The following is a 23748-nucleotide window of genomic DNA, read 5'->3' on the forward strand; positions in this document are numbered from 1 at the left end:
TCACAGAAAGTCTAAAAATACACTCACACATATACACTTAATTCATCTTTGACAAAAATGCTAAAGCTACTCAATAGAAGAAAAGAAAGCCTTTCAACAAAGTATACTGCAAAAGAGTATTACTACCTGTTTGATAAAAGAAATAAACCATGATTCAGACCTTTTCCCACACACAAAAATCAAAGACTTGATCATAAAACCTAACATTATAAATAATCTGGAAGAAGACCTAACAGATAAACTTTTTAAACATAGGGTATACTAACATTTCTTTGACAGAAAACCAAAAGAAGCCCTAACAGGAAAAAGAAAATTGAAAAACTGGATTTCATCAAAAATATGATGTTTCATTTACCATCTCAGTCCATTAAATAGTAGTTCCTAGTAGCACTAAGCTTTGTAACCTGAGAAGAAATATATCTAAATGGACCAAATGGATGAAGAATTTTGAGTTCCAAACATTCATTGCATCTCCAGGGTTGTTCCTTTACAAGATGAGCAAATCCTAGAGAAAAACAGGTGTCCAGTTAAGATAGAACAGGTGCCCAGTATTTACACTCAGTTACAGATTCCTGGTAAGGAGAGGTGAGGTGTGATCCACTTGCACATAGCTACTAATTTCACCCACAGCTATTATGAAGCAAAACCTTTCCTGTAAATATAGGCGCATATTCTTGTGTACATCATTTCCATTTTTGTGTTCAGAAACTGTGTCCTCTGTAGGCCACGGGGGCCAAAACTGAGCTTCCGCATGCATCTCCTTTAGGACCCAAGAATGTCTAGGGAGCTATATAAGCATTTCAATCCTTTTCTTGGCCAACAAATTTTTGTTTCACATTCATATGATTTTAATCCTTCTGCTGAATTCCCAAAGACATTTCTTATCTAAGTGCATCATACAAGTAGTTTTTTTCCCCCTACTTGCCTGGAGCCCATTTCCCTAAAAAGACATGCAATTCTTGGCTACAGCACAACAGACTAATACATTCAAGTGGACCAAATGGATGAAGAATTGGATGTTCCAAACATTCATTGCATCTCCAGGATTGCTCCTTTACAAGATGAGCAAATCCTAGAGAAGAACAGGTGCCAGGTTAACACGAATACTTAACACCCACTGCAGAATCCTGGGGCCACCAGGAGAGGTTTGGTGTGATCCACTTGCCATATCAGCTAATTTCACCTACCCAAAGCAAACCCTTTCCTGTAAATATTGGATGCATTTTCTTGTGCAAATCATTTCCATTGTGTTAAAGGGGACCGTATCTTCTCTAGGTCACAGTGGGGTGCCAGGAGGGGGGGCCTGACCTGAGCTTCCCCATACATCTCCCTTAGGAGCCAGGGATGTCTAAGGAGCTATGTCAGCATTTCAATCCATTTTGTAGCCAAAGATTTATTTTTGTTTGAAATCCTGATAATTTTAAGTCTTCTCCTAAATTCCCAAGACATTTCTTATCTGAGTGTATCATACAAGTAGTTTTGGGTTTTTTTTCCCCTACTTTAATGGAGCCCATTTGCCTGACAATACACGCAACTCTTGGCTGCAGCCCAACAGACTAGGGACAGGAGCCTAATATTTTGTCAGGTCCTAAATGAAGAGCTTTCAACTCCACTCTCTGGGCCAACTTAACCTTTCACCTTCTCATCAGAGTTTCAGTATCAACAGAGCCTGCTGCAAACAGACTTCCACACAGCAACATAGGCCTCAACTCAAGAACTCCCACTGGAAATCCAGCCATCCTTCTTGTCACACCCCACTCAGTAATGAGGTCAGGGATGTCCTTGCAATTCTATTTTCCACCCAACAAGTAGCAACACAACTTGCTTCTGTTGTGTGGGACTTTCCCTGAACTTCTTCTGCTACAATGCACGTAAAAATAAATCGCCACTCTATGAGTGACATTCCTGTTCTGCCCATCACATATTTGACAGTTTCTCTAGCATCAACCAGAACACAACACAAAACCGTATTTTGCCTGATGCTCTTCATTGGAAGGGCTTCTTTCATCAAACACCACTGAGTTGTTAGCAACTATTTTTTAAATAGACTGGCAGAAGAATATGCCTCAAATAGTGTTCAAACCCAAAATCCCAAGACAACTTTACAAAGAAATCTTATTTTATTTCTATTAATTCCTATTTGATTTCTGTCAATCCAATTTCATTGCAACATGATGGCAGAAACATCTATCATATAGTCACATCTATGGGCTCATAGGGACTACCTAGGGCTAACTCTAAGTAAATCCACTGACAGTTTTGGCTCAGGGTCTGATGAAAGTCACTTTGTGAGAAGAGGCTAACAGGATTTCTACATAACGACTATGATTTTACCAAAACCCCAATAGTCCTAATAATCTCTGACATTCTTGCTTACTAGCATGATCTGAAAAACATGACAATGTGTTGCAAATTTGAGCAATATCTTTATTTCTCCAGGTGAAGGAATTCTCATGAATTTCAGAGATGGGACACAGCTTGGAATATTAGCTGGCAATTTCAACTACCCTCCAGTCTTCTATGGATACTAAAGTTCTTCCTTCTTTGAGTTTATTCCTCTGAGGAAAGAATGATCATAACATATGCTAATTTGACCATAGTGGTCATGAATTCCAAATCCTGTCTAACTAAATTATGGCAACATGCTAATATACACACATTTCCCTATGGATGTACAGTAAACATACACTGAGATCTAGTCTATGAGAATTCATTTTGTATAAGGGTGACTTAAACTATTATGGAAAAGAAGGTGTTAGCTATGTCTATTTTTTTATGACCTACTTTTTTTAAAATTTTTTATTGTTATGTTAATCACCATACATTACATCATTAGTTTTGGATGTAGTGTTCCATGATTCATTGTTTGTGTATAACACCCAGTGCTCCACGCAGAACATGACCTCTTTAATACCCATCACCAGGCTAACCCATCCCCCCACCCCCTCCCCTCTAGAACCCTCAGTTTGTTTTTCAGAGTCCATTGTTTCTCATGGTTGGTCTCCCCCTCCGATTTCCCCCCCTTCATTCTTCCCCTCCTGCTATCTTCTTTTTTTTTCTTAACATATATTGCATTATTTGTTTCAGAGGTACAGAACTGTGATTCAACAGTCTTGCACAATTCACAGTATCTATGTCTATTAAGGTATACAAATCTCTCTTGGCCCTTTGCAATTTCTACATAGCCTTGATCCCATCAAGTCCAGCTCAAACAACAGAACACGCCTATTAAATCTTCAGTAGTCCTCTTTACCTCTTCTCCAATAACATGCGAAAATCGTCAATAAAAAATAAAACAGATTTAGTGAAAATCAAAGTCCAAACTCAATCATTTCCTTATCAAAGCATGAGCATGTTGCTTTTTATGAATTGTGCAAGGCTTAGTGTACTGCTAGTAAGAATCGGGGCAAATTTAAACATTCCCATGTAGCAAGTGTGTGAAAACTGGGCAGACATCCACAGTGGAAAGGACAACACACCACTACTTGTTCATATACAATATCAATCCCATTATACAGTCAGGTGTTGAAGCCCTCCACTCAAAACCCACCAGAAGCCCAATTGTAGTTCAGGAGCTTGGGTTCATCAACCCTGCAGTGGGGGGAGGATACACATGGGGAACTGCAGAGAGGTGTCCCAGCTCAAGGGTGTTAGAAAACACACAGGATTGGGACTTGTGTTAGGTGATTTGGGGGAGGTTGTAGGGAAGCAGGCCTCTGTCTTGGATTGAACACTGTCAGGAAGCACAAGTATGCTATGTTTGGGGATCTTACCAAACCTTTTCTAGAAGCAGAGACTGGAATGAGGCAAAGCTGAGATAGGTAATGAAGCAGCATCACTCATTAACTAGGAAAAAGGGTTCTCTGCTGTTGTGGGTTTGGAACACTGATATTGCTTGTCTGCATGGAAACAACACTGGGAAGTGATCTTGCTCTTTGCCTCCCTTCATCACAGTCACTAAGTGCCCTTGCCTGCCCTTGGTCTTCTATGACTTTCCATGTGTGTAATGGGAGAACACCATTTCCTAGCCCTCAGGCCAGCTCAGCCTCCAAAGTCCAGCCATGCCAGGCCAGTTCCCAGATGCCTGAGCTGTTTTCCTGCTTCTCACCTCCTAAGTCATTACAGAATAGAGCATAATCATGGCTCAGTTAATAGTAGATTTTGGTGGAATCCAAAATGGACTTTTGGTTCCTAGGAAATATTGATTAGTGCATTCAGGTGAGAGAAACCTGTAGTCTCTAGTGATATGTCCAAGAGGTGTATCTTATGTTTAAAAATCGGGGACAATGTACAAAATCCAATTCTCAGTCACATAGGAGGGACTAGATAAAATTCAAAGTAGCTGTCACTGTGATTTACTGAATCATTGCACAAGCACTCTCCAACCTCTTAAAAATATAGATTTTTGATGTTGCACAACATCAAAATTTCCAAAATTTTTTGGAAAACCAAAAAGTAGAGATAAGACAGAGATGGTAGACTTGGTAAGTAGTTGGATTAAGTCAAATGAAGGGACAAGTGGCCAAGCCCAGCAGGATCAAATGCAAGGCCCAGGCAAATTCCATCTTAGTTATATTTCATTATATTCTTCATTTGTTGAGGATGACCACAAAAGGATAAAATATATTGTCAAGAGAGTTTCAAGAAAGAATGAAGAATGTGGCTTCTTTCTTGGGAATCTGCAAGGAGACTAACATATGTCAAATGGCACTGAATTCTGTGGAGTCAAAGGAACATGACATGTTCATCCTGAAAGAAAGAAACAGAATTGGCAGCCCTGGACAGGAGCCTAGGGAAGCTGAAGTTTTGAGAAGATAGGAAGTAGGCCAATATGCATTAGTTTTTCCTTTACCATAACACAGAGCAACCCAGCCTTCTTCTCAAAAGGGATGAATACTCCTTCCCCTCCCAAAAGCTACCACTGCACTCCTTGAGCAGGGTACCAAGCAATGGCACCGAAACTGAAAGACTATAAGCCATATTTGAAAATGTTTCCTCAAGACTTTGACTGTTTAAATACAAATCCAATCTCTCCACATGTTCCAGGGAAGTGTTTCATTGTAAGTTTTCCATTTCTTCATCTTTGCAGTGTTTACTTAGTAGAATGACTCTGAGATTTAAATTACATCGATATGTGAATTGCATACTGCAATGTCTGGCATGTGTCCACACTCAATAAATTTTGTAATCAATGTTCCATGAGTGTGAATGACAGAAAAGATGAACCAGGACTAGGGACTCTGTACTTTCTTGATCTTCAATGAATGCCCAAATTCCCAGAAATACCTTGAATAATGCTCACAAGCCTCTGCCTCGGGGAAGCCTCACTTAAAGCTGTTGTCTAATTTTAGAAAAGCCTTTCAAGGAAACGGCAACTTTTTGGTTAAAAAAAAAAAAGGAAAAAACACACATAAACAGTTACCTGACCCAAAAGAGACACTTACTTTGGTCTTTCTAATGACATTTCCACTAAAGATGAATTTTCCCTATAAAATGCTAACATTTTAAGACTATGCAGGTATACATCAAAAACTAATGATATAATATATGGTGATTAACATAACAATAAAAATTTTTTAAAAAAGACTATGCAGGTAAATTATTGAACAAGAGGCTGCAAATCTCAGGCTCCTCTGAGATCTATCTGTTGACTTGATTTGTAAAACCAAGAGGAATTAGAGAATGATGAAAACAGAACTACCTCAGGCCTTCTCCCTCTTGCCCCCAAAATATAGTCTACTGGGACAAATACAGAACCCAGGAATCCACAAGCCCCATAGAGAAAGAACTTAGAAGATGAACCATGAGAGATGATGGGCTCTGAAAAACAAACTGAGGGTTCTAGAGGGGAGGGGGGTGGGGGGATGGGTTAGCCTGGTGATGGGTATTAAAGAGGGCACATTCTGCATGGAGCACTGGGTGTTATACACAAACAATGAATCATGGAACACTACATCCAAAACTAATGATGTAATGTATGGTGATTAACATAACAATAAAAATTTAAAGGAAAAAAAGTCAAAAAAGAAAGAAAGAACTTAGATCAGGTGGATTTACACTTTAGAAGGCCAGTTGGAGCAGCGCTGGTCTTGGTATCAGGAGCTTCAGTGGTGTCCTCATCAATGTCACTGTCCTCAGTGATTTCATCGTAAGTGGTGGTGATACCAGTGAAGCCACCAGCTGGAAGTGAAACAAGGAGGAAAAGATCCAGCTGAGACACTTGACTCTGCCACAATAAACAAAATTTATCCTGCCCAAGCTTGGAGGTTGTTCCTCATTCTGAATTCAACTCTGCAAATGTCAACAATTCTGTCACATCCTAGGCCTGGCTACCCACTTTCCTTTGGCCTCATTCTTCATAGTCCTGCCTTGTGGGACAGAAAGAATTTGGGTTTCCCTATAAGGACTGCAACACTAAGAGAAGACATAGGCAAATATTTTCTCCAAGTTTACATAATTCACAATTTATATAAATCCATGCCAGAGACTTTATATTCTCTAATGATATATAAGAAATCAGCACATTTTCTATATGTTCATAATGAACTTTAGAAACAAGACTGTGCTTCTCCAGGCTTCTGCTTTGGAGTGTCTATACTCTGTCCTCCATGGCTGTTTGACACGAAGTTGGGATGGAAAACAGTCAACACAGGAAGGAGTGGATGTGTAAGCATAGCCTTACCAGTAGAGCTATCAGATGAAGCATCTGTTGAACTCTCTGAAAGAGAAAAAGAAAAAATAGGTGAAAGTTGAACACGAGTATTGGGGGGGTGGAGTGAAGAGAGATTATGGACAATATTGCAGGTTTTCACAACTGAAGAACCTTAGGCTTTCTGAAACATGCTGAAGGCAGAAAGATGCACAGATCATATGAACCCACAAAAATCCCACACAAAAAAATAATACGTCTCCATTTTTGCTTTCCTGAAAACAACCTCTGATGACCTTCTTAAACATATTGTCCTGAACTAACAATGAAGTTGCATTCCAAGGTTAAAACAGAAAACACCTGACTGAAATGTCAAAGCCTAAAGGGAGAGTCCACTCTATCTTGAGTGGTCAGGCAAAATGGGGATGGAACAGGGTAGTGGAGTAGAGAACACAGAGGTTAGCATTCTAAGCCCCTCCAAACCCACATCCACACAGAGCTTATATCATAATGTACTCTTGCTCCAGACCTTATTTCAGGTAAGAAGCTTTACTTACAGCCCAAGACCAGGAAGGTGGAAACTGCCACCAGGACCAGCAACGCCAAGCCCTTCATACTGGTGAATTGATTAGCAGGGAGCACAGAGAAGAAAGCGTCAGAGCTCAGGAGGAGGTGGGACTCTGACTCCAGCAGTCCACATCCTGACATAATATAAGCAGAGGGCACCAATCAGAAGCTGCCAGACTAGAGTCCAGGCTAGTTAATGTCAGGAAATGTTTTTACTGGGAGAAACCACTAGAGAGTCAACAGCACAGCCAGAGGCCCTTTGGAAAGGTCACAACTTCAGTCTCTTGATTCTGACACAAGTTTCAAGTCAAGAGTTTCCCATATTAAACATTTTCCAGAAAATAATTTTGCTTCCAGGCTTCCTCTCACCTTGTAGGGTAAAGTGGCACCATGATTACCAGCTCTGCTGACAACCTGGAGGAGCCCAATACCCAGGCTTGCAGGATTACTCAAACCTGCAGTGCTCCTTTCATACACATTAGAAGTTGGATGACTACAGTGTGCATGGCCCTAAGTTTCCTGAAATCAGAATCATCAGGGTATGGCAGCCTGCTCTCTGAACCATCCACCTAGGTCAGACTGTACCTTCCTCCAGTGATGGCCTTCCTCATGTACATGTAGATACTCTCATCTGACACTCAAACACAGTGAGCCCACACTGATAAGATCTCTCCAAATTTAAGCACTTCTTGTGGAAAAATTCAAAGTCAAAGAGAAAGATAGAAAATGAAATGAATGTTTACTAATTAATGTAGGCATTGAATCAATGAATTCATGCAACAAATATTTATTGACTGCTACACTTTAGAGAAACAGCAATGAACAAAGCACATAAAAATTCCATGGATACATGCAACTGTGGGGATTCGTCCATTAAAAAGTAAACCGACAATTTACATGGAAAATATTTATTATGTTAGTCACCATACATTACATCATTAGTTTTTGATGTAGTGTTCCATGATTCATTGTTTTCGTATAACACCCAGTGCTTCATGCAGTACATGCCCTATTTAATACCCATCACCGGGCTAACCCATCCCCCCACCCCCCTCCCCTCTAAAACCCTCAGTTTGTTTCTCAGAGTCCATAGTCTCTCATGGTTCATCTCCCCCTCCAATTCCCCCCCCCATTTTTCCTTTCCTTCTCCTAATGTCCTCCACGCTATTCCTTATGTTCCACAAATAAGTGAAACCATATGATGATTGACTTTCTCTGTTTGACTTATTTCACTTAGCATAATCTCCTCCAGATCCATCCATATTGATGTAAAAGTTGGGTATTCATCCTTTCTTATGGCTGAGTAATATTCCATTGTGTATATGGACCACATCTTCTTTATCCATTCATCTGTTGAAGGGCATCTCAGCTCTTTCCACGGTTTGGCTATTGCGGACGTTGCTGCTATGAACATTGAGGTGCATAAGGCCCTTCTTTCCACTACATCTGTGTCTTTGGGGTAAATACCCAGGAGTGCAATTGCTGGGTCATAGGGTAGCTCTATTTTTAATTTTTTGAGGCACCTCCACACTGTTTTCCAAAGTGGCTATACCAATTTGCATTCCCACCAACAGTGTAAGAGGGTTCCCTTTTCTCCACAACCTCTCCAACATTTGTTGTTTCTTGCCTTGTCAATTTTTGCCATTCTAACTTGTGTAAGGTGGTACCTCAATGTGGTTTTGATTTGAATTTCCCTGATGGCTAATGATGATGAACATTTTTTCATTTTTAAATTAATTTTATTGCTTTATTTCTGTTAAAACCAAAAAGGAAGAAAAATGCTTTTGTATTTGACTTCATAACCACTTGTGTGGCTAAATGTTTTAGTAATCCCAATTAATTGTCTTCAGTTTTCTATGTATGGCATGTGTTCTATATAAAATATATTAATTTTAATCTTCCTTTCCAAACCTTCTACCCCCTTCTTTCTTTTTCCTTGCTTTCTTGAACTAGCTTAGCAATTCACTACAATGTTGGATAAGAAGAGTGATAGTGGGCAACATTCACCATACTCAATATCAGACAAAAAGGGAAATATGTTCCAAAGCTAGCCAAACTCTTATCCCATGTACTCAAATGATCTTATGCCTAAACACATGAGGAGTCTGAAATCAATCATATTACTTCTCTATTCCTGCATAACAAATGACCACAAATTTGGTGTGGCTTTAAAAAAATACACATTTATTATCTCATGGATTCCAGGGTGAGGAGTTCAGGTACTAACAACATGGGTCCTCTCCACAAGGTCTCACAAAGTTGCAAGAAAGGTGGCAGCCAAGACTTGTTTCTTTCTGGAGCTCTGGATCTTACTGCAACATCACATGGTTGTTGACAGAATTCATTCCTGAGGTTGTAAGACTGAGAGCCCAGCTTCTTACTGAGGGTCGTCTGAGGCCACACCAGGTCCTAGAGGTAACCAGCAATTCCATGCCACATTGTTCTCTCCATAAGCACCATATAGCATGAATGTTTGCTTCTTCAAAGCCAGCAAGAGAATCTCTCCCTCCAACCTGTGAATAGAGCGTAATCAAGGCAGTGACATCATATGAACTTTGCCACGCTTTATTAGTTAGAATCAAGTCACGTGTGCCATGCACTCAAAGGGAAGGGATTATACAAGAGCTGGATCATTGAGGCTCATAATAGAAAGTGCACACCACACAATGAAGTCTCCTAAAGGTGAAGTATGTTTTCACTGTCATGCCACATTGGATCTTTTCAGGGAAAGCCTGGATGGCCACATTTCAAAATGCTATAGGAAGAATTCCATCATCAAAAGATAAGAGTCCAAGAGATCTTTTACATCCTAGTCACTGAATATGCCTGAATTCCATCAAGGCAGGACTTCTAATTAGAGAAGGCATGGCCAGGCAGCTTCACTTCAGGGGATCAAGGAGATCACTGTATAACCCCACACCCTGGTACTGAACAGGCATTAAGGTGAAAGATTTAACTGTAGGTGTTGACAGAATGTTCCAAAAGGATCAACAGAATCCTAAAGCAAGGCTGAAATGGTTCACATTGAGGATCACACTCTGAGACAGAGCAGAAATGGGACTGTCACCTGCCATGAAGGGAGAACTGGAGGAACACAAGAAAGGCACAGTGAAGTTGTCAGCTCAGGCAAAGGGGCTGATGGACAGGTTGCCAGCCGATTGAATGAACCAAATACACAAAGGTTTGGCCACAGCTACTTGAAAATGACTTACTTGTGGTCAGAACAGAACAACCGTTTTTCTCAGGTTCCCCAGATATGTAGGCAGTAAGTGGGAGGCAAACAGAGCCCGAGAGAAGGAAGTAAAACTGCCTGGAGAAAATGGCACAGCCCAGAAGGACACTTTGCTAAGGGTTGTTTGGAATATTTGCTTCTGACTTTCCTTCTGTGATGGTTTTCCATTGCTGCTGTCACAAATTACCACAAAGTTAACATCTTAAAACAATATGCATCTCACAATTTCCCTGGATCAGAATTTAGTGCACTACTTGGCTCAACTGAATTCTCTGCTTAGACTCTTACAAGGCAAACACCAAGACAGAAAGAATAATTTTCCTTTCTGGAGACCCTGGGGAAGAATCTGCTTCCAAGATCATTCAGGTTTTTGAAAAATTCACTTCCTGCTCAAGTGGTCCCCTTCACTATCAAATCTACAAAGGTAAATTGAACCATTTATGTGTCACATATTTCTGCTTTCCACCTCTGCCTTCTTTTGCTCTTAGGGCCTCAAATGATCACATTGGGCTCAGCTGGATAATCCAGGAGAATCTCCCTATTTTAGGGTCAACTGCAGTAACCTTCATTACTCGAATGTCTCTCTTGTCATGTAACAAAACATATTCATCACTGTGTGATCTCATCATATTTACAGTCCCGGGGATTGGGACCTGAGACCATCTTGGAGGCCACTCTACTGCCCACCTCACCTTCTACGTATACATATGTGTGTGTATACACACATATACACATATACATATATACATATCTACATATGCATATATATATTTCTATAGAGACAGTCAACCTTCATTAATGATGTCACCATTGTTCTAGTTGCTCAAGTAAAAGCCTTCAGGACTATGCCTGACTTCTCCTTTCTTTCACAACTCATATCCAACTTGTCAGCAATCCTTAAGCTGAACCTCAAAATACACCCAGACACAGACAACTTCTCATCACCTCCATGTTCTCCTGAACTTGCTGCACACGCTAGGTGGTCTGAAATAGCTTTCTATACTTTGTCTTTGCACAAACACTGTCTCCTCATATTCTGCCTTCAGGAAATTAGCCGTAATTATCATGTGAAAATGTGAATCCTGTCATGGAATTCCTCCACTCTCAATCCTCTAAGACTTATACTCTTTTACCAAAATCTGAAGTCATCATGATTGCCGACAATCTGTGCCTTACCTGGCCTTCCATACATGACAGGTAGGTGATTGGAGTCAGAGTACATATGGTTACAAATCAAGGATTATAATGGAAAGAATAGAGTCAGCTAAAAATACTATCAGTGAATGTTCACAATTTTATTTCTAAGATCAGGAAAATTTTGTTAAAAAAATTAAATAACCGGGGAGGAGCAAGATGGTGGAGGAGTAGGAGACCTAAATTTCGTGTGTTCTCAGGAATTCAGCTAGATAGGGATCAAAACATTCTGAACACCTACGAACTCAACAGGAGATTGAAGAAAAGAATAACAGCAACTCTCTGAACAGAAAAGCAACCACTTTCTGGAAGGTAGGACATGCAGAGAAGTGAATCTGAGGCAATATTCAGGAAGATAGATGGCAGGGGAGGGGCCTCCGTCAGCCGCTACCAGCACGTGATAGAGCAGCGGAGCACAAAATCAGAACTTTTAGAAGTCGGCTCCACTGAGGGACATTGCTCCAGTGGCTAAGTGGGGGTAGAACCCTCGCTGGGACAGTGTGGTCCCAGGACCCTTGGGGTCACAGAAAGACCGGGGGTGCCTGAGTGCAGCAAAGCTCCCAGGTATCAGAGCGGGGAAGCCAGCTGCAGAGACGGAGCCGAGGAGTGGGGTCTCAGCCCGGGGTTGCCATAAACCATGATTCGAGGCACAGTCGGGCCACTGCTCCTCCAGCAGGGACCCAACAAGTGGCAGACCCAGAGAGACTCTCCTTCCTCCCCTGGGAGGAGTGGCACGCAGGGATCTGCTGGGTTTGGAGACTCCACACGGGGTCAGGTGCCAGAGATAGAAACACGTGGTCACAAGCCGGGTGAGCACGGAGTGTGTCCAGAGACCAGGGAAATGGGAGTGAGTGACTGCTTTTCTCTGGGGACACACTGAGGAGCAGGGCCCTGAGTTCTCCGCCCCTACGGGGTGGAGATTGGGAGGCCACCATTTTCACTCTCGTCTTCCAAAGCTGTATGGAAAGCTTGCAGGGAACAAAAGCTCCTGAGATCAAACCCGAGCAGCTTGCTTAGCCCGGACCAACAAGGGCGGGGCAATTTCGCCTCCAGCAAAGACATTTGGGAACCACACCAACAGGCCCCTCCCCCAGAAGATCAGCAAGAACAGCCAGCCAAGACCAAGTTTACCGATCAATGACAATGGCAGAACTCCAGCACTAGGGGAATACTGCACATAGAATTCATGGTCTTTTTCCCATGATTCTTTAGTCTTTCAAAGTTAATTTTTTTAACTTTCTTTTTCTTTTTTTTTGAATTTTTCTTTTTCCCTTTTTCAACAAACATCAATCCCTTTTTTAAAAAATCTTTTTTATTTTTCATATTTAGTCATATTCTATGACATCATAGTAGTTAACCTTATTTTTGGTATATACATATAAGTTGTTCTGTCTTTAAAATTTTGGGATACAGTTTCTTCTAACAGACCAAAATAAGCACTAAATCTCTAGTGTATGGCTTTGTTCTAGTCTCATGCCTGATTACATTCTCTTCCTACTTTTTTTTCAAAACCTCTTCTTTCTTTTTTCAAAAAACTTCTTCTCTTATCAATTCCTTTTATAAAATCTTCTACAATTTCCATCTTTACACTTATATTCCATCCCTTCATCGTATTTACCCTTATTTTTGTACATATATAAGTTTTTCCTTCTTTAAAATTTTGGGAGACATTTTCTTCTAACAGACCAAAATACGCCCAAAATCTAGTGTGTGGCACTAATCTATATACCAGCCTGATCATATTTAATCATATTCTGTTTTTTTTTTCTTAGTTTGTTTGTTTTTCTCTTTTTCTTTTTCTTTCTTTCTTTTTTTCTTTTTCTTTTTCCTTTCTTTCCCTTTCTTTGCCCCTGGTTTCAGGTCTCTTCTGATTTGTTTAGTGTATATTTCTCTGGGGTCATTGTTACCCTGTTAACATTTTGTTCTCTCATTCATCTGTTCTCCTCTGGACAAAATGACAAGACAGGAAAAAAATCACCTCAAAAAAAAAGAACAAGAAGCTGTACTGACTGTCAGGAACCTAATCAATATGGACATTAGTAAGATGTTGGAACTAGAGTTCAGAATGATGATTTTAAAGATACTAGCTGGGCTTGAAAAAAGCATGGAAGATATTAGAGAAACCCTTTCTGGAGAAATAAAAGAACTATAATTTAACCAAGTCGAAATCAAAAAGGCTATTAATGAGGTGCAATCAAAAATGGAGGCTCTAACTGCTAAGATAAATGAGGCAGAAAAAGAATTAGTGAAATAGAAGACCAAATGATGGAAAATAAAGAAACTGAGAAAACAAGAGATAAACTACTAAACCACGAGAGCAGAATTCGAGAGATAAGTGATACCATAAGACAAAACAATATTAGAATAATTGGGATCCCAGAAGAAGAAAGAGAAAGAGGGGAAGAAGGTATATTGGAGCAAATTATAACAGAGAACTTCCCTAATTTGGGGAAGGAAACAGGCATCAAAATCCAGGAGGCACAGAAAAGCCCCCTCAAAATCAATAAAAATAGGTCAACACGCCAACATCTAATACTAAAACTTACAAGTCTCAGAGACAAAGAGAAAATCCTGAAAGCAGCTCGGGAGAAGAGATCTGGAACCTACAGTGGTAGAAACGTTCGGTTGGCAACAGACTTATCCACAGAGACCTGGCATGCCAGAAAGGACTGGCATGATATCTTCAGAGCACTAAACGAGAAAAATATGCAGCCAAGAATACAATAGCCAGCTAGACTGTCATTGAAAATAGAAGGAGAGATCAAAAGCTTCCAGAACAAATAAAAACTAAAGGAATTTGCAAACACGAAATCAGCCCTACAAGAAATATTGAAAGGGGTCCACTAAGCAAAGAGAGAGCCAAAAAGTAACATAGACCAGAAAGAAACAGAGACAATATACAGTAACAGTCACCTTAGAGGCAGTACAATGGCACTAAATTCATATCTTTCAATACTCACCCTGAATTTAAATGGGCTAACTGCCCCAATCAAAAAACAGGCTATTAGATAAGATTAAAAAACAAGACCCATCGATATACTGTCTGCAAGACACTCATTTTAGACCCAAAGACACCCCCAAATTGAGAGTGAGGGGGTGGAAAACCATTTACCATGCTAATGGACACCAAAAGAAAGCTGGGGTGGCAATCCTTATATCAGACAAATTAGATTTTAAACCAAAGACTATAAGAGATGAGAAAGGACATTATATCATACTTAAAGGGTCTATCGACCAAGAAGATCTAACAATTATAAATATCTATGCCCCTAACATGGGAGTAGCCAATTATATAAGCCAATTAATAACAAAATCAAAGAAACACATCGACAACAATAAAATAATAGTAGGGAACTTTAACACCCCCTCACTGAAATGGACAGATCATCTAAGCAAAAGATCAACAAAGAAATAAAGACTTTAAATGACACACTGGACCAAATGGACTTCACAGACATATTCAGAACATTCCATCCCAAAGCAACGGAATACACATTCTTCTCTGGTGCCCATGGAACATTCTCCAGAGTAGATCACATCCTAGGTCACTAATCAGATCTCAACCAGTACCAAAAGATTGGGATCATTCCCTGCATATTTTAAGACCACAATGCTCTGAAACTAGAACTCAATCACAAGAGGAAAGTTGGAAAGAACTCAAATACATGGAGGCTAAAGAGCATCCTACTAAAGAATGAATGGGTCAACCAGGAAATTAAAGAAGAATTTAAAAAATTCATGGAAACCAATGAAAATGAAAACACAACTGTTCAAATGGTGTGGGATGCAGCAAAGGCAGTCCTAAGAGGAAAGTATATAGTGATACAAGCCTTTCTCAAGAAACAAAAAAGCTTTCAAATACACAACCTAACCCTACACCTAAAGGAGCTGGAGAAAGAACAGCAAATAGAGCCTAAACCCAACAGGAGAAGAGAAATAATAAAGATCAGAGCAGAAATCAATGAAATAGAAACCAAAAGAACAGTAGAACAGATCCACGAAACTAGGAGCTGGTTCTTTGAAAGAATTAAGAAGATTGATAAACCCCTGGCCAGACTTATCAAAAAGAAAAGAGAAATGACCCAAATCAACAAAATCATGAATGAAAGAGGAGAGATAACAACTAACACCAAAGAAATACAAACGATTATAAGAACATATTATGAGCAACTATATGCCAGCAAATTAGATAACCTGGAAGAAATGGATGTATTCCTAGAGATGTATCAACTACCAATATAGAACCAGGAAGAAATAGAAAACCTGAACAGACGCATAACCACTACCATAACCACTAAGGAAATGGAAGCAGTCATCAAAAATCTCCCAACAAACAAAAGCCCAGGGCCAGATGTCTTCCCAGGGGAATTCTACCAAACATTTAATGAAATTAATACCTATTCTTCTGAAACTGTTCCAAAAAATAGAAATGAAAGGAAAACTTCCAAACTCGTTTTATGAGGCCACCATTACCTTGATCCCAAAAACCAGAAAAAGACCCCATGAAAAGGAGAATTACAGACCAATATTCTTGATGAACACGGATGCAAAAATTCTCACCAAAATACTAGCCAACTAGTACATTAAAGGGATTATTCACCACGACCAAGTGGGATTTATCCCCGAGCTGCAAGTTTGGTTCAATATGTGCAAATCAATCAATGTGATACAATACATTAGTAAAAGAACGAGAATCATATGATCCTCTCAATAGAGGCAGAAAAAGCATTTGACAAAGCACAGCATCCTTTCTTGATCAGCTCTTCAGAGAATAGGGATATAGGGTACATACCTCAATATCATAAAAGCTATCTATGAAAAACCCACAGCAAATATCATTCTCAATGGGGAAAAACTGAAAGTTTTCCCCCTAAGGTAAGGACCATGTCGGGGATGTCCTCTATCACCACTGCTATTCAACATTGTACTAAAAGTCCTAGCCACAGCAATCAGACAACAAAAAGAAATAAAAGGCATCCGAATCGGCAAAGAAGAACTCAAACTCTCACTCTTTGCAGATGATATGATACTTTATGTGGAAAACCCAAAAAACTCCACCCCAAAACTGCTAGAACTCATACAGGAATTCAGTAAAGTGGCAGGATATAATATCAATGCACAGAAATCAGTGGCATTAAGATACACCAACAACAAGACAGAAGAAAGAGAAATTAAGGAGTCGATCCCATTTACAATTGCACCCAAAACCATAAGATACCTAGGAATAAACGTAACCAAAGAGGCTAAGAATCTGTACTCCGAAAACTATAAAATATTCCTGAAAGAAATTGAGGAAGACACAAAGAAATGGAGAAAAGTTCCATGCTCATGGATTGGAAGAACAAATATTGTGACAATGTCAATGCTACCTAGAGCAATCTACATATTCAATGCAATCCCTATCAAAATATCATCCACCTTTTTCAAAGAAATGGAGCAAATAATCCTAAAATTTGTATGGAACCAGAAAGACCCCGCATAGCCAGAGGAATGTAGAAAAAGAAAAGCAAAGCCGGCGGCATCACAATTCGAGACTTCCAGCTCTATTACAAAGCTGTCATCATCAAGACAGTATGGTACTGGCACAAAAACAGACACATAGATCAATGCAACAGAAGAGAGCCCAGAAATGGACCCTGAACTCTATGGTCAACTAATTTTCAACAAAGCAGGAAAGAATGTCCAACGGAAAAAAGACAGTCTCTCCAACAAATGATGTTGGAACAACTGGACAGCCACATGCAGAAGAATGAAACTGGACCATTTCCTTATACCACACACAAAAATAGACTCCAAATGGTTGAAAGACCTAAACGTGAGACAGGAGTCCATCAAAATCCTAAAGGAGAACACAGGCAGCAACCTCTTCGACCTCAGCCACAGCAACTTCTTCCTAGAGACATTGCCAAAGGCAAGGGAAGCAAGGGCAAAAATGAACTATTGGGACTTCATCCAGATAAAAAGCTTTTGCACAGCAAAAGAAACAGTCCACAAAACCAAAAGACAACTGAAAGAATGGGAGAAGATATTTGCAAATGACATATCAGATAAAGGGCTAGTATCCAAAATCTATAAAGAACTTATCAAACTCAACACCCAAAGAACAAATGATCCAATCAAGAAATGGGCAGAAGACATGAACAGACATTTTTCCAAAGAAGACATCCAAATGGCCAACAGACACATGAAAAAGTGCTCAATCGCTCAGCATCAGGGAAATCCAAATCAAAACCTCAATGAGATACCACCTCACACCCGTCAGAATGCCTAAAATTAACAAGTCAGGAATCAACAGATGATGGCGGGGATGCGGAGAAAGGGGAACCCTCCTACACTGTTGGTGGGAATGCAAGCTGGTGCAATCATTCTGGAAAACAGTATGGAGGTTCCTCAAACAGTTGAAAATAGAGCTACCATACGATCCAGCAATTGCACTACTGGGTATTTACCACAAAGATACAAATGTAGGGATAGAAGGGGTACGTGCACTCCAATGTTTATAGCAGCAATGTCCACAATAGCCAAACTGTGGAAAGAGCCAAGATGTCCATCAACAGATGAATGGATAAAGAAGAGGTGGTATATATACACAATGGAATATTATGCAGCCATAAAAAGGAATGAGATCTTGCCATTTGCAACGACGTGGATGGAACTGGAGGGTGTTATGCTGAGTGAAATAAGTCAATCAGAGAAAGACCTGTATCATATGACCTCACTGATATGAGGAATTCTTAATCTCAGGAAACAAACTGAGGGTTGCTGGAGTGGAAGGGGGTGGGAGGGATTGGGTGGCTGGGTGATAGACATTGGGGAGGGTATGTGCTATGGTGAGCACTGTGAATTGTGCAAGACTGTTGAATCACAAATCTGTACTTCTGAAACAAATAATGCAATATATGTTAATAAAAAAATAGGAGAAGAAGAACATAGCAGGAGGGGAAGAATGAAGGGGAGTAAGTCGGAGGGGGAGACGAACCATGAGAGACGATGGACTCTGAAAAACAAACTGAGGGTTCTAGAGGGGAGGGGGGTGGGGGGATGGGTTAGCCTCGTGATGGGTATTAAAGAGGGCACGTTCTGCGTGGAGCACTGGGTGTTATGCACAAACAATGAATCATGGACCACTACATCAAAAACTAATGATGTGATATATGGTGATTAACATAACAATAAAAAATTTTTTAAAAAGTGCTCAATATCGTTTGGCATCAGGGAAATCTAAATCAAAACCTCAATGAGATACCACCAGTCAGAATGGCTAAAATTAACAAGTCAGAAACGACAGATGTTGGCGGGGATGTGGAGAAAGGGGAACCCTCCTACACTGTTGGTGGGAATGCAAGCTGGTGCAACCACTCTGGAAAACAGTGTGGAGGTTCCTCAAACAGTTGAAAATAGAGCTACCATACGATCCAGCAATTGCACTACTGGGTATTTACCCCAAAGATACAAATGTAGGGATCCGAAGGGGTACATGCACCCCAATGTTTATAGCAGCATTATCCACAATAGCAAAACTATGGAAAGAGCCAAGATGTCCATCGACAGATGAATGGTTAAAGAAGATGCGGTAGATATCGATCTAGCTAGCTATCCTTATACACAATGGAATATTATGCAGCCATCAAAAGGAATGAAATCTTGCCCTTTGCAACGAGGTGGATGGAACTGGAGGGTATTATGCTGAGCGAAATAAGTCAATCAGAGAAAGACATGTATCATATGACCTCACTGATATGAGGAATACTTTATCCCAGGAAACAAACTGAGGGTTGCTGGAGTGGGGCAGGGAGTGGGTGGGAGGGGGTGACTGGGTGATAGACATTGGGGAGGGTATGTGCTATGGTGAGTGCTGTGAATTGTGCAAGACTGTTGAATCACAGATCCGTACCTCCTAAACAAATAATGCAATATATGTTAAAAAAAAAAAAAAAAAGAAGAAGATAGCAGGAGGGGAAGAATGAAGGGGGGCAATCGGAGGGGGAGACGAACGATGAGAGATGATGGATTCTGAAAAACAAACAGGGTTCTAGAGCGAGGGGGTGGGGGGATGGGTTAGCCTCGTGATGGGTATTAAAGAGGGCGCGTTCTGCATGGAGCACTGGGTGTTGTGCACAGACAATGAATCATGGAACACTACATCAAAAACTAATGATGTAATGTATGGTGATTAACATAACAATAAAAATTTAAAGAAAAATAAATAAAATAAAAATTTAAAAAACTAATGATATGTTGTATGGTGATTAACATAACAACAAAAAAATTTTTAAAAATTAAGGACAAAAAAACTGCATCAAAAACTATCATTGTACTATATGTTGACTATTTGAACTTAATTAAGAATAAATAAATAATAAATAAATAAATAAATAAAATTTTAAACATTTTTCTTCATCAAAAAAGAATACATCTTCATATCAATCTCATTCAATGTGTTGGCAGGCTTTTTTGTAAAAATTGACAACCAGATTCCACAATATACATGACAAAGTAAAAACTGACATGTATTTAAGACCAACTTAAGAACACAGGTGAAAGAATCACAACACCTGATTTCAAACTGATACAGCTACATTAATCAAGTCACTGAGATATTGACCCAGAGATAGAGAATAGGTCCGTGGAATAGACAGAGTCGAAGAATACACCGAAGCATATACAATTAATACATATTTGAGAAAAATTCTATGACTACTCAATAGAAGAAAGAAAAATCTCTCAATAAAGTATACTGCAAAAAAGTACTATTACCTGCACAATTAAAGAAATAAACTATGATTCTTACTTTTACCACACACAAAAATCAAAGACCTGATCATAAAACATAACATTATAAATCACCAGAAGACCAAAAATTGTATCTTTTTAAACTTAGGGGATGTTAACATTTTTTAGGCAGATAACCAAAAAAAAAAGCCCTTAAGAGGAAAAAGAAAATTGAAAAACTGGATTTTATCAAACCATTATGTTTCATTTACCATTTCTGTCCGTTAAATAGCAGATCCTAGCAGCAGTAAGCTTTGTAACCTGAAAAGAAATACATTCAAGTGGACCAAATGGATGAAGAATTGGATGTTCCAAACATTCATTGCATCTCCAAGATTGCCCCTTTACAAGATGAGTAAATCCTAGAGAAGAACAGGTGCCAGGTTAACACCAATACTTACACCCACTACAGAATCCTGGGGCTACCAGGAGAGGTTTGGTGTGATCCACTTGCCCATATCAGCTAATTTCACCTACCCAAAGTAAACCCTTTCCTGTAAATATTGGATGCATTTTCTTGTGCAAATCATTTCCACTGTGTTAAAGAGGACTGTGTCTTCTCTAGCCCACAGTGGGGTGCCAGGAGCGGGTGGGGGGGGCCTGACCTGAGCTTCCCCATACATCTTAGGGAGATAAGGCTCCCCTTAGGAGCCAGGGATGCTAAGAAGCTATGTCAGCATTTCAATCCATTTTGTAGCCAAAGATTTATTTTTGTTTGAAATCCTGATAATTTTAAGTCTTCTCCTAAATTCCCAAGACATTTCTTATCTGAGTGTATCATACAAGTAGTTTTGTTTTTCCCCCCTTACTTTAGTGGAGCCCATTTGCCTGACAATACACGCAACTCTTGGCTGCAGCCCAACAGACTAGGGACAGGAGCCTAACATTTTGTCAGGTCCTAAATGAAGAGCTTTCAACTCTACTCTCTGGGCCAACTTAACCTTTCACCTTCTCATCAGAGTTTCAGTATCAACAGAGCCTGCTGCAAACAGACTTCCACACAGCAACATAGGCCTCAACTCAAGAACTCCCACTGGAAATCCAGCCATCCTTCTTGTCACACCCCACTCAGTAATGAGGTCAGGGATGTCCTTGCAATTCTATTTTCCACCCAACAAGTAGCAACACAACTTGCTTCTGTTGTGTGGGACTTTCCCTGAACTTTTTCTGCTACAATGCACGTAAAAATAAATCGCCACTCTATGAGTGACATTCCTGTTCTGCCCATCACATATTTGACAGTTTCTCTAGCATCAACCAGAACACAACACAAAACCGTATTTTGCCTGATGCTCTTCATTGGAAGGGCTTCTTTCATCAAACACCACTGAGTTGTTAGCAACTATTTTTTAAATAGACTGGCAGAAGAATATGCCTCAAATAGTGTTCAAACCCAAAATCCCAAGACAACTTTACAAAGAAATCTTATTTTATTTCTATTAATTCCTATTTGATTTCTGTCAATCCAATTTCATTGCAACATGATGGCAGAAACATCTATCATATAGTCACATCTATGGGCTCATAGGGACTACCTAGGGCTAACTCTAAGTAAATCCACTGACAGTTTTGGCTCAGGGTCTGATGAAAGTCACTTTGTGAGAAGAGGCTAACAGGATTTCTACATAACGACTATGATTTTGCCAAAACCCCAATAGTCCTAATAATCTCCGACATTCTTGCTTACTAGCATGATCTGAAAAACATGACAATGTGTTGCAAATTTGAGCAATATCTTTATTTCTCCAGGTGAAGGAATTCTCATGAATTTCAGAGATGGGACACAGCTTGGAATATTAGCTGGCAATTTCAACTACCCTCCAGTCTTCTATGGATACTAAAGTAACAATGGGCAGACATCCACAGTGGAAAGGACAACACACCACTACTTGTTCATATACAATATCAATCCCATTATACAGTCAGGTGTCGAAGCCCTCCACTCAAAACCCACCAGAAGCCCGTAGTTCAGGAGCTTGGGTTCATCAACCCTGCAGTGGGGGGAGGATACACATGGGGAACTGCAGAGAGGTGTCCCAGCTCAAGGGTGTTAGAAAACACACAGGATTGGGACTTGTGTTAGGTGATTTGGGGGAGGATGTAGGGAAGCAGACCTCTGCTCTGGATTGGCCGCTGTCAGGAAGCACAAGTATGCTATGATCGGGGATCTTACCAAACCTTTTCTAGAAGAAGAGACTGAATTGAGGCAAAGCTGAGATAGGTAATGAAGCAGCATCACTCGTTAACTAGGAAAAAGGGCTCTGTGCTGTTATGAATTTGGCACACTGAAATTACTTTTGTCTGAACAGAAACAACACTGGGAAGTGATCTTGCTCTTTGCCTCCCTTTATCACAGTCACTGAGTGCCCTTGTCTGCCCTTGGTCTTCTGTGACTTTGTATGTGTGCAACGGGAGAACATTTCCTAGCCCTCAGCCCAGCTCAGCCCCTAACCCCTCCAAAGACCAGCTTTGCCAGGCCAGTTCCCAGATGGCAAGGCTGCTTTCCTGCTTCTCACCTCCTAAGTCATTACAGAATACAGAATAATCGTGGCTCAGTTAAGAGTAGAGTTTAATGGAATCCAAAATGGATGTAATGTTGTAAATGTTGATTAGTGCATTCAAGTGAGAGAAAACTCTAGTCTCTAGAGGTATGTCCAAGAAGTGTGTCTTATGTTTAAAAATTAGGGACACTTCTACAAAGTTCAATTCACAGTCACATAGGAAGGACTAGATAAAATTCAAAGCATCTGTCACTGGGATTGACTGATCATTGGACAACCACTCTCCAACCTCTTAAAAATAAATGATTTTTGATGTTGCTCAAGGTTATTTTTTATTGAAAACAGATAAAATGATTAGGGTAAGAAAGAGATGGTACACGTGGTAAGTAGTTGAATTAAATCAAATGAATGGACATTGTGGCTGAGCCCAGCAGGATCAAAAGCAGAAGGCCCAGGCTAATTCCATCTTAGTAATATTTCAAAAGAACACTCTCTTAAGCCAGCCGATGAAGCCTGCAAAACAATTAAATATATTGTCAAAAGGGTTTCAAAAAAGGATGAAGAATGTGGTTTCTTTCTTGGGAATCTGCAAGGAGACTAACAAATGTCAAATGGCACTGAATTCCATGGAGTCAAAGGAACATGACATGTTCATCCCCCCAAAAAAACGGATTGGGTAACCTTCAACAGGAACCTAGGGAAACTTGAAGTTTAGAGAGAACAGGAAGTAGGCCAATATGCATTTGTTTTCCTTCCACCAGAGCACAATGCAACCAGCTTTCTTCTCAAAAGGGATGAATACTCCTCCCCACCCCATTGGCTGCCACTACACA

General features: G+C 40.1%; 1 protein-coding gene across 1 annotated transcript in view; it reads right to left on the minus strand.

The window, feature by feature from the left end:
* Positions 1–6043: 6043 nt before the first annotated feature.
* Positions 6044–23748, minus strand: part of LOC113922351 (integumentary mucin C.1-like) — a 69792-nt gene continuing 52087 nt past the window's right edge. Inside the window, exons 4-5 of the mRNA XM_027594277.1 lie at positions 6683–6718; positions 6044–6180 (exon numbers count right to left, since the gene is read on the minus strand). Of these exons, the coding sequence (XP_027450078.1) occupies positions 6044–6180; positions 6683–6718 (173 nt within the window). The remainder of the gene's footprint in view (positions 6181–6682; positions 6719–23748) is intronic.

This window comes from Zalophus californianus, chromosome 9 (assembly GCF_009762305.2).
Source record: "Zalophus californianus isolate mZalCal1 chromosome 9, mZalCal1.pri.v2, whole genome shotgun sequence".
NCBI classification, from domain to species: Eukaryota; Metazoa; Chordata; class Mammalia; order Carnivora; family Otariidae; genus Zalophus; species Zalophus californianus.